Source organism: Lemur catta, chromosome 25, assembly GCF_020740605.2.
Source record: "Lemur catta isolate mLemCat1 chromosome 25, mLemCat1.pri, whole genome shotgun sequence".
NCBI lineage: Eukaryota > Metazoa > Chordata > Mammalia > Primates > Lemuridae > Lemur > Lemur catta.
The window spans coordinates 7798596-7811298 of NC_059152.1; the positions used below are offsets into that span (position 1 = coordinate 7798596).

Here is a 12703-nt window from a genome sequence, read left to right on the forward strand (position 1 = left end):
AGATTGAAAAAAAAAAAGAGATTACTTCATGAAAGAAACCTGGACTACACAGATCAGTGCTGAACTAGCAAATGCTTTATGGGATAATTAGAAAAATGTTTGGATTTATTTAGTGTTTCTCTTCCAAGAATTTCAACAGCGCTGTTTAATTTTACCATTTCATTACTTTTCACTGTATTCATCGTACAGTATCCTTAAAGGAGTATTCCTCTAATTTTATATATGGATGAAAAAATTGGAGAATTGAAACAAAAGGTCAAGGTCTCTAAAAAGGTCAGTGGTGTGACTTTTATTGAATGTCCCAGGCCACTTTAAGGAAGCTACACGTAGCTACACGTAGAATAGAGCTGATATCCAGAAAACCATCATTTTCACAGAATGAATAAGGTAAAAGACACTACAGAGTAAATCTGTGCAGAGTAGAAAAATCAACTCACAAAAACAGGTAGCATGGCAAGCTGCTGGCCCATACAAAACAAACAAAGCAAGTATAAACCCATCTCTCTATGGCTCATTTGTTATCATCTTAGGAGGATGACTAGCTCTTTTTTTTTTAAAAAAAAAAAAAGTCATCTTTGTCTTTTGTGTCCTCTGTTTAATATTTCTAGCAGGTTGTGAAGAATTAGTCATCGTGTTTGAAAAGAGTCCAGTAAATTGTAAGTAAAGTAAAACCTATTTTGATCAGACAAATGGACAAAAATGGGAACTCAGAGTGGGATGGCAGCCTTCCTATCTCAGGTCCAAGGTCAGGAGCTCGATAGTTTGACTTCAGAAGGGATGTCGTCAAGGGTTTACAAAAGACCTGGGCTTTCTGGAACCACTCAGGGTTTTACACTGTTGCATTACTCAGTGAAATAGCTCATTGTCCATTCTAGCAGCCCTGGCTATAATCTGTAACCTTAAAGCATAGATAGGCAGGACTCCAGTCTCGTCCAGTGATTAAAGTTACAGAAATTCTAAAAACCACGATTACTCTGTCTAAAGCTCAAAGCCAGATATTTCAGAATAAAGAGGAACCTGACACACAGACTGAATTCAAAACTTTGACATCTAACAATAGATGCCAATAAGCGTTCGCTTATTGTTGCTGTATCATCACCATCGTCATCACTGTTGTCATTATTATTATTTAATCCCACATCTTTAAATGCATGAAAATGAAGCCAGAGAACCAGATTCCAGACAAAAAAAAAAAAGGCTAATTTACAATCTCACAAGACATTCAAAAAGAACTGCCTGCTGCTTTTCACTCATACCTCATTCACCGATAGTTACTCAACTATAATACTGAAGTAATGAATTGGGCCTCCAGAGAATGTGAAAGTCAAAACACTTTGTTGTAATATTTGTTCACTTAATCTTTCTTCAGATAATGGCTTGTCCAAATCCCTTATGTCTCTCTAGTTTTTGCTCAAATCTCACCTTCTCAGTGAGGCTACCTTGTCCTCTCTGTTGAATATCACACTCCCCTCCCCATTCCTCACCCATCCTTTCTTACACTCCTTTTTATTTTTACACGAGAGTTATCAAATTCTAATATACTATAATAATTTACTTATAGTGCCTATTTCTCATCTACTCCCTGGTAACAGGGAACCTTGTTTCATTTACCTTTATAGCCCATGTACCTAGATTAGTGCCTGACATTTACAAAAATATGTGTTGAATGATGGACCTATTCTTTCTGTGTATTCTGTCCAATGTCTGTTACAAACCGAGTGAATAGACTTACTACTTGGTTTTATTGTGGCATTGTTCATGCTCACTAAATCACAACAGGATAAAATTTATAACTAGTCTCATCTATGTGTAATTTGGTTTGCTCAAAAAGCGTTATGTTTTTAGATGTGATGTACCCCAAAGCCTTGGAAGTTGTCATTTCAACTTTTGTTTCTGAACATCCTGTGGGACATTTTAAATTTTTGTTGGTAGAATGAAATTGATCTTTGGTATAGGAAAATATACCAAATGTAAGCAAAAAAAAAAAAAAAAAAGGAGGAGGAGGAGAGATAAGAGATACGCCTTTTATTCTAATGGGTCCTCCATAAACAACATTAAAATAATAGCAGCTGATATGTATTAGCACTAGTTGAATGTTTTAATGCAGCAGCTCAATGAATCCTCAAGACAGGGCAAATACTATTTGTTCCACCATTTATAAGGGAGACAAGTGAAGAATAAAGACTAGATGTCATGTAACAGTGACAAAGCCAGGATTGGAATTCACGTCTGTTAATTTCACGGTATTACAAGCCCTTTCCTTGTTTAGCAGCTGATGATGGGTTACACCAAATGATACCACACACGTTACACATCGCACTTGCCCCATCTCCCAAATGTGATCCAAGATAAATAATGACAGAGGCCATTTCCAAAGGTTCAGGGTACCAATCCAAATGCTTTCTGTCTTAAAAAGTTTGGCACAGGGCCTGATGTGGACAATCCCATCGAACTGTTCATAATCTTCATAGAATTCTATGTTTTACATCCAGAAATATAAAGGTCTGGGGAAAAAAAGAACTTAAAATTGGCAGAAACATTTTTTTATCCCAAAGATTTTTTTCCATTTGTTAAAGAATTCACACATAGTGCTTGACAGAATATTTTTCCTCACCCCTCCTTCTCACCGCTCCAGGGTTTTCCATCTCTCCTTATATCCAGACATCTCAGCCCATTTTTAAGGTCTTTTTAAAAATCTTTCTTTTGTTACCTTTCTCAGCTCTTCTCAAGAAAATATCCTTTCCTCGGCCTGGTGTGGTGGCTCACGCCTGTAATCCTAGCACTCTGGGAGGCCGAGGCGGGCAGATGGCTTGAGCTCAGGAGTTCGAGTCCAGCCTGAGCAAGAGCGAGACCCTGTCTCTACTAAAAATAGAAAGAAATTATATGGACAGCTAAAATATATATATAGAAAAAATTAGCTGGGCATGGTGGCACATGCCTGTAGGCCCAGCTACTCAGGAGGCTGAGGCAGGAGGATCGCTTGAGCCCAGGAGCTAGGCTGATGTCACGGCACTGTAGCCCAGGCAACAAAGTGAGACTTTGTCTCAAAAAAAAAAAAAAAAAAAAAAAAGTTTAAAATAGAAAAAAAAAAAAAAAGAAAATATCCTTTCCTGTAGGTGAGAGATCTCAATGGCTGGTGAACACCATAATCATTGCTCCGTGTCTCCTCATGCTCCTGTCCTTACCCACTCATCTACCCCTGCTCACCCTGAAAGGCCCCACTGAAGTTCCGTCTCATCTGTTGGACTCTCTCATACTGAGGGTGACCAGCCATCTGAGACTTTAGCACTGACTGTCCTGTCCCCAGAAACCCGGTCACCCTACATAACCCTCCTCACTGACGCCCAGTCTTTCAACTGCTCTGAAGCTCCACACATTCCTCAAAACTTGTCCCTCTCTCAGACTGCTATTCCCTCACGCGGGTCAGTCTTGACTCTGGAAGACTCTTCACGGCAAGGACAGCGCGAGGTTAATCTTCACCATCTCCATTTCCTCGTCCCTCATCGTTTTCATTATAAACCACGCTCCCCTCCACACTACTGAGGCTGAATTTTTAAATGTCAGAGGTCAGAGGTCTTCTCTTCACAGTTCCAGTGACAAGCTTTTCCTCCCTTTTTAATTTTTTTTTTTTTTTTTGAGGCAGAGTCCTGCTCTGTCACCCTGGCTGGAGTGCCATGGTGTCAGCCTAGCTCACAGCAACCTCAAACTCCTGGGCTCAAGCGATCCTCCTGCCTCAGCCTCCCAAGTAGCTGAGACTACAAGCATATGCCACCATGCCCGGATAATTTCTTCTATATATATTTTTAGTTGGCCAGCTCATTTCTTTTTTTTTATTTTTTAGTAGAGACGGGGTCTCGCTCTTGCTCAAGCTGGTCTCCAATTCCTGAGCTCAAACGATCCACCCGCCTCGGCCTCCCAGAGTGCTAGGATTACAGGCGTGAGCCACCGCGCCTGGCTTAAATTATTTTTATTTTTTGAGGAAGGGTCTCACTGTGCCACCCAGGCTAGAGTGCAGTGGTGCCCTCATAGCTCACTGCAGCCTCAAACTCCTGGTCTCAAGGGATCCTCCTGCCTCAGCCTCCTGAGTGACTGGGACTACAGGTGTGTGCCACCACGCCCAGCTAAGTTTTCTATTTTTTGCAGAGCTGGGGTCTCGAACTTCTGGCCTCAAGCAATCCTCCCAACTTGGCCTCCCAAAGTGCTGAGATTACAGGCATGAGCCACCGCACCCAGCCAACTTTTTTTTTCTTCTTCCCCTCTAGGGTCATGGCTGCCTCTGTGGGTAGATTAGACTTTCCATGAAAGGGATGATCTTTTCTATTAGCTACTGAGGGGCCTTTCAGACAGGAATCTGAAGTCAAAGCAGGTACAAGAGGAAGGGAAAAATCACTCTCTCAGCTCATTGTCCTCAGGTCTGAGTGGAAGTCCAGAAAACCGGGTGCTTTATGTTACCACAAAGGTTTAATTCCATTTTGTAGACTCAATTGCTTTAGTAACATCTTGCTTAAATATCTGTACTGGCCTCCATATCACAAGGCATTGAGCCAAGGATCTTATGCTTCCTTATTTAAAATAAGTGCTTTATCAAGAGAGTTGACTCCTCTTCCTAGGACAATTCTAAAAGTTTTTGATCTCAGGACCCCTTTATATGCTTAAAACTTATTGAAGACCTTAAAGAGTTTTTGTGTATGTGCTTTATAACTATTGATAATTTCTGTACTGGAAATTAAAATGGAGAAATGAGTAAAATATTCATTTATAGCTTTATTTTTTAAAATTTAATACATTTTTACGAGAAATCATTAATTTTTCCAAAACTAAAACATATAGGTATGTTGACTAGCATTGCTTCATGTTTTTGTAAATGTCTTCCATCTCACTTAATAGAAGACAGCTACATTCTCTTATAGGCTTCTGGATTCAATTTGTTGCAATATATTGTCCCCGCTGAAGTATATGGAGAAATTCTGGCCTCACGCAGATACGTATTTGAAAAGACACAGACAGTATTTTTTAACTTTTCTTTTGCAGATCATTGTAGATTTACATGTAATTGTAAGAAATAATAGAGAGAGATTCTGTAAACCCTTTGCCCAATTTTCCCTAATGGTAATGTCTTACATAATTATAGTACAATATCACAAGCAGGAAATCAACATTGATAAAATCCAGTGACTTTATTCAGATTTCACCAGTTCTACATGCATTCATTTTTGTGTCTGTGTGCGTGTGTGTGTGTGTATTTACTTCTGTGTGATTTCTATCACATGTGCAGATTCACGTAACCACCAACACAGGCCAGATGCAGAACAGCCAGATGCAACCCAGATCTTGCATGCTAGCCTTTCATACCTGTAGCACTTCTCTCCCTTTCTCTCTCCCCACCTCCCTAACTCCTCGCAATCACTCAGCTTTTCTATGGCAGAAGTATCTTTAATGGCCTTCTCAGGTAACTGGATAACTTTGATACCATACCAAAGCTCAAAAAGTGGAAGTCTCTCAAAGATTATTTGCATTGTGGAATCTGAAGCCATTAAGGATGAACTTTTCATAATACACCTTGAATGGATCTTTTACGCATGCATGATTTTGCAATATCAAAAAGACACTGGTCTTCTAGAAAATACTGGTTCACTGAGCTATTTAGATTTTCCAAATGTTGCCACCTTTTATGATCCAGTATCAAAAAAATCACACTCATTAATATGCTACCAATTCTATCAGAAAAGTCTTTAAGTATTTGGAAAGTTCTGGAGCTTATGATATATATATATATATATGTTTATATATATGTATTTTTTTTAAGAAAGGAATCTCATATAACCATTCCTTCTTTTCCTGAAAACTACTCTGTTGTCTTCTATGTTTGATTCTTTTAAATTGTTTCCTTGGTTCTCATTTTCACCATCTTCTATTTACATGCATGTTTGTCACTCATGTTCTGTCTTGGCACTCTGTTCTTGTGTTACCGTCTCCCTGGTAGAGTGTGTTGGGCTGGACACAGAGGATGTGGTTACAGCACGTACCTCTGAGTAGTGCATGACACCAATGCTACTTCTCCAACTGTAAAATTTAAAGACTTAAAAAAAATGGTACCAAAGCAAAAAATGATGAATTTTAGGATAATCAAGCTCAGACAGACTCCTGTCCAAGAGAGTTTCCTGCTCAGAGGTACCAAATGGGGAACAGGATCCAGAGAATCACACTGTTCCAGGTTCAATAACATCTTGCAGTTTCTTGTATACCTTAAAAAAAAACTTATTTTGTCAACAATATCAATTATTGAAGCTATATTTTGAATAAAAGTCTTTTCAATTAAAAAATATATTCCTTTCAAAATATTACTGCTCATTGACAATGCACCTGGTCACCCAAGAGCTCTGATGGAGAGGTACAAGGAGATGAATGTTGTTTTCATGCCTGCTGACATCCATTCTGTAGCCCATGGATCATGGAATAATTTTAACTCTCAAGTCTTATTATTTAAGAAATACATTTTGCAAGACTGTAGCAGCCATAAATAGTGATTCCACTGATGGATCTGGGCAAAGAAAATTGAAAACTTCCGGAAAGTAATCACCAGTCTAGATGCCATTAAGAACCTTTGTGATTCGTGGGAGGAGGTCAAAATATCAACATTAACAGGAGTTTGGAAAAAGTTGATTCTAACCCTCGTGGCTGATTTTGAGGAACTCAAGACTTCAGTGGAGGAAGGAACTGCAGACGTGGTAGAAATAGCAAGAGAAATAGAAGTGGAACCTGAGGATGTGATTGAATTACTGCAATATCATGATCAAAATTGAGCAGATGAGGAGTTACTTCTTATGGATGAGCAAAGAAAGTGGTTTCTTGAGACGGAACCTACTCCTTGAGAAAGACGATGTGAACATTGTCGAAATGACAAGAATTTAGACTATGACATATATTGATAAAGCGGCTGCAGTGTTTGAGAGGATTGACTTCAATTTTGAAAGAATTTCTGTGGGTAAAATGCTATCAAACAGCATTGCATGCTACAGAGAAGTCTTTTGTGAATAGAAGAGTCAACGATGCAACAAATGTTATTGTTGTCTTATTTTAAGAAATTTCCAGACTCATTCCAACCATCAGCAACCACCACCCTGATCAGTCAGCAGCCATCAACATCGAGGCGAGACCGTCTACCAGCAAAAAGATTGCAAATTGCTGAAGGTTCAGATGATCATGAGCATTTTTTAGCAATAAAGCTTTTTTAATTAAAGTATATACATTGTTTTTTAGACATATGCTATTGCACACTTAGTAGAGTATGGTATACTGTAAACATAACTTTTATTTGCACTGGGAAAGCAAAAATTCGTGTGACTGTCTTTTTGCTATAGTTTGAAACCAAACCCACAGTATCTTCAAGGTATGTCTGTACTTTAACTCTCTAGATTACTTATGATAGCTAATATAATGTAAATGCTATGTAAATAGTTGTTTTAGTAATGCTATAATTTTTGTCTTATTTTTATTGTTATATTATTATTTTTTGGATTTTAAAAAGTATTTTCAATCCGTGGTTGGCTGAATCTGTGGATGTGGAAGGCCCACTGTGTATCTATTAACTCATTTAATATTCCCAACCACCCTGTGAAGTACCTATGAAGTAGGTACTATTTTTTACTATTCCCATTTTATAGATGAGGAAACTGAGTCACAGAGAAAGTAACTTACTCAAGGTCACACAGCTGATAAATGGTAAAATCCAAGAGACTGAGGGAAATCTGAAAAGCAAGTAATTTCTCAGTATGTGATTCAGTGTTACTATATGTCCTGTTCTCATAACATCCAAAATAGTCCCTCCTGTCATTGATAGTATATAGGACCCAGATTTCAGGAAATTCTGGCCTACTACAGGATAATCCAATCTTTTAGAATTTTTGTAATTGAACTCTTTTCTTTTTAGCCTCATTTCCTGCCATAGTAACCTGTCAACCTCCTGCACCCCGTCTTGCCAATGGCTTCTAAACCCTGACCTGTGGGTCACAAGGAGACAGGTTCTTTTTCCATTGGAGCAGACAGTAAAGAGAAACACGGATTGACAGTCACGAGGCAGGAGCTTCTGGGACCATACTAACCCGGGCTCACCCTGCGCCGGGATCTGTAACGTGGTCGGCTTCGGTGTGCACTGTGGCTCAGGTGCGCGCAGCCTGGTGACGGGGCGTAGGTACTGGCCCGGGTCTGGACCCGCGCTCCAATCTGTCGTGCAGCGTGTTCTGGAAGCCCTGTCACTCTCCCGGAGCTGCTCTCACTGTTTTTTGGAGAGGAGTCCATTGCCTCAGCCTTAGTTAGCCTCGGCTTCATTTAAACTTTCCCCAAAACTTACAGTGGCTGAGTGGTGGCTCCGCCTCCCGGGCCACGAGGGCGCGGAGCACCTGCGGTGGAAGCAGGCCGGCTCGGGAGGGCGCGGCGGGCCCAGGAGGGCCGGGGCGGGGGCGGGGGCGGGGGGTTCTGGGGGCGGGTCCGGGGCGGGGGCGGGCTCTGGGGGGCGGGGGCGGGCTCTGAAGGCGGGGACGGGGGCGGGGCGGGCCTGGGCTCTGGGGGCGGGGACGGGGCGGGGGCGGGGCGGGCCCGGGCTCTGGGGGCGGGGACGGGGGCGGGGACAGGGGCGGGGGCGGGCCTGGGCTCTGGGGGCGGGGACGGGGGCGGGGACAGGGGCGGGGGCGGGCCTGGGCTCTGGGGGCGGGGACGGGGACGGGGGCGGGGACAGGGGCTGGGGACGGGCTGGGGACGTGGACTAGACCTGGAGAGGCCCGGGCGGCCTGGTGCGCTTGGGGGAAGGGCAGGGAGGGTCGGGAGGACGGAACTAGGAAACCTGGGCGGGCCTCGGCGCCCGGAGCGGGTCAGGCAGGGCGGAATGGACCTGCAGAGGGCGGGGCGACGCGGTGCCGTTGGGGGAAGGTTGGAACGAGCCCGGGGGACGGGTCCAGGCGACAGGCTCAGGAGGCGGGGCGGGCCCAGGGGGGCGGGACGGACCTGGAGAGGCGGGGCGGCCTCGGCGCGGTGGCGGGAGGTCGGGGCGGGCCCAGGCCAGGGCTGGGCGAGCGCGCGGCAGGCGGGCCGCAGGCCCCGGTGCACCGGCATGGTGGGACGTCGCCCGCGGCTGCGGGGACCGCTGCAGCAGCCGAGGCGGCCAGGCGGGACCCGGGACTGAGGCCGGGGCCTGCGAGTAGTGAGTCTCCGAGCACGGGGGGCTCCGATCGCGGCTCCCCCCAGCGCCTCGCCTAGGCGCAGACTGCCGCCCCGCCGGACGATGCGCGCCCCCGGCCGCCCCGGAGGCTGAGTCCGCGGCCCCGCGCTCGGCCCTCGCCCTCCGCCGCCCGGATGGCTTTGCCCGGCGCCGAGGGCGCAGCCGACGCGCCGGTGTCCCCGGCCCGGGCAACCCCCGCGGGCTCCGCGTCCTCGTCGTCCGCCTCCTCCGGCGGCTCGGCCTCGGCCGCGGCGGGCGCGGGGCTGTGGGCCGCGCTCTACGACTACGAGGCGCGCGGCGAGGACGAGCTGAGCCTGCGGCGGGGCCAGCTGGTGGAGGTGCTGTCGCAGGACGCCGCCGTGTCGGGCGACGAGGGCTGGTGGGCCGGCCAGGTGCAGCGGCGACTCGGGATCTTCCCCGCCAACTACGTGGCCCCCTGCCGCCCGGCCGCCCGGCCCGCGCCGCCTCCCGCGCCGCCGCCGCCGCGGCCCGGCTCGCCGGTGCACGTCGACTTCGAGCTGCTGGAGCTCAAGGAGCTCATCGGCGCCGGCGGCTTCGGGCAGGTGTACCGCGCCACCTGGCAGGGCCAGGAGGTGGCGGTGAAGGCGGCGCGCCGGGACCCCGAGCAGGACGCGGCGGCGGCGGCCGAGAGCGTGCGGCGGGAGGCGAGGCTCTTCGCCATGCTGCGGCACCCCAACATCATCGAGCTGCGCGGCGTGTGCCTGCGGCAGCCGCACCTCTGCCTGGTGCTGGAGTTCGCCCGCGGCGGAGCGCTCAACCGCGCGCTGGCCGCCGCCAACGCCGCCCCGGACCCGCGCCGCGCGCGCCGCATCCCCCCGCACGTGCTGGTCAACTGGGCCGTGCAGATCGCGCGGGGCATGCTCTACCTGCACGAGGAGGCCTTCGTGCCCATCCTGCACCGGGACCTCAAGTCCAGCAACAGTAAGTGGGGGGGTGTGTGCTGGCAGACCACGCCAGCCCAGGGGGGGCTAGTACCTGGAAAGCGGCGGGGCAGCCTTAGGGCACCCAGCAGCGCCTCATGCCTAGGCCTTCTGGGGCTGAGAGGTCCGGCTAGTCCTTAGTGACTTGCTTTGAGGCAGGTGACACTCTTACCCTGACTTGTTGCCTTTGGGTGCTCTTTTTTAAAACGCAGAAGGACCAGACTTACTTGTAGATTAAACATTTGCAAAATATCTGGATCTGCTGCAAACCTCAGGGGCGGTTTGACCTTTCGGTGTCGTGGGTGGCTCATCTGGGTAGGGCTTTGCAAACCCAGGCCTTCTGCAGATCCTGAGGAGCCCGTGGAGGTCGTTCTCCCTCGGTGGCCTTCATCAAACTTCCCCGCCGCACTTGAGAACTTCAACCTTGTAAGTGCGGTATTGAGCGTGCTGTGCACCCACTTTAAATATGACTTCGTGTCCCTTGGCTTTGCCAAAAATCATTCAGATGTCTGTGTACGTGAAATATGATTTTGTAATTGGCTTCTTTTCTCCAGACAAGAAGCACCAGTTTGTGCTGTTATGCGCTTTTGGTTTAAGGACAAGTGTGTTGTCCTTGCACAAAGTGCTTGAAATCCTGAAGACTTGTCCTGTGTCATTTACTTTGTTTATAAATCAGAATGGATTTAACCAGATTTCCATAAATGACCTAAATACAAATCCCATTAAATTTCGCTGTATAAAAGAGCCAGTAGGAATGCTGTTTGAAGTTGGTTCTTTAATATTGAAGTTTGCTTCCTATGCTTAGAATGAGATGAAATCTCATGAAAGATTAAAGGATGCGTCCAGAACTGGCATTGGCCTGCTTGAGCTGGATGTCTTTCAACCTCGTAAAACCTGCTAGAACAGGAGCTAACTCAAATGGAAACATTGTCCTTTTCTGAGTGTAGAAAGAAGAGTGACAAGAAGAAATGATATATTTGTTGTATGTTTTTGTGGGTTTTTTTCCTATTCAGAATCCTACAGTACTGAAATGACCAAAGTTGCATTTTAATTATGGGAATTTTAAATAATTGGAGTGTTGTAGCTATTCATAAAATAAGCATTGAATATTTTAGGTTTTATTTTATGACCCGCATACCCCCGCCCCAAGTGTCTCATAATTTAGATTGCAGCTGCTTAAGTGAAAGGGGCAAAGTCTAACAAAATATGTTATAAGCAGTAGTACTAGTGGTATGTTCTTAGCACTTTGGGCAGGCCTCATGAAGGACTCTAGAATTTCTTGCTTTTGTGCTACTAAAAACATAGCACAATTTTCAATGCCCTTATGTTTCTAAATGCTTCAAACCTGATACAGTCTTCCCTGCCAATTTGTGCATATTTCCTAAAATACACTTTTATTGAAAGAAATGTCTAGCCTGCTGCCACAGAACAAATGACTTGTCCACGTGTCCTGTAAGCTCTCCCCAGTGGTGTCCCGAAAGCCTGTGTCTGCTGGGAGTTTTCTGCAGAACTGGGTATTTTAAGGACAACAACAGCATCATTCCCTCCCTCTACCTGCTGGCAGTTGCAGCATCTCTGTGATAACATAGAACCTGGCGTTCCACAAACTTATCCTGTTGCAGGAAATCAAATCATCAACACAGGCAGACACTTTAGTTGTACTGGTCCTTAGGCTACAAAGTTAAAGGGCCTGTAGCTATCACTTTTACATTGCACCTAGTTTTGTTTGGCTGCAATAATTCTTGAGGGTCACACAGCAAGCACTACGTGTAGAGAATGTTTGCCAGTGTTGATAAAGGATAGGAGGAGGTATGAATCCATGTTCTAATTGTTGCAAATAGTAAACTTTACAATATAAAATACAAACTTTTCAAGGACTCCTAATACTATTAAATAGTAAAAAGAAATAATATAACCTTGGAATAATAATTTTTGTTATAGTTTTTATTGACACCAGGAAAACTTGCACAGTGGAGTATAGACTACTGCATATACAGTAGATATTACATAATTTGAAGGTGATTACATGCTGCTGCTCAGTTTTGAAAGACTTTTCACCCTCAGAACAAATTGCCAAACTTCTTGGAGTATTTTAATTTCTATAATTGTCAAGCAAGTTTCCTTTTGCTTTAAATTGTTGTACTCTTAAAAAGACTTGATTAGCCAGTCACTAGCCTAGCAAAATATTTGTTAAAATGTGGTCATTATTATAGTTATTTAATTCCTATAAAATGAAAATTTGACTAGGGCCTAAAATGTGGAAATCATAGTGTCTAGCACATGACCTAGGTCATAAAATCAGAGATTTTATTTGTTCAATGAATAAATGCAGATACTTTGGAATTCTTTTATGATATATGAAGCTATAACTTCTTGTTCAGATTTTTGAGAATAGCAGATACTCTATTATAGTATGTTTTGTTTGACTTTATTGGTTATTTGCTAATGATGGTAGTGAGTTAATGATAATGTAAACATAGTTTTAAAAATCAATATTGAATTTTATTTTCACTGTGTAGCCTACTCTTGTAACAAAGAGCCAGTAGAA

General features: G+C 45.0%; 1 protein-coding gene across 1 annotated transcript in view; it reads left to right on the forward strand.

Annotated features, from left to right (window-relative positions):
* Positions 1-9348: 9348 nt before the first annotated feature.
* The window catches only part of MAP3K21 (mitogen-activated protein kinase kinase kinase 21), a 50086-nt gene continuing 46731 nt past the window's right edge, over positions 9349-12703 (forward strand). The window contains exon 1 of the mRNA XM_045537014.1: positions 9349-10156. Within this exon, the coding sequence (XP_045392970.1) occupies positions 9349-10156 (808 nt within the window). The remainder of the gene's footprint in view (positions 10157-12703) is intronic.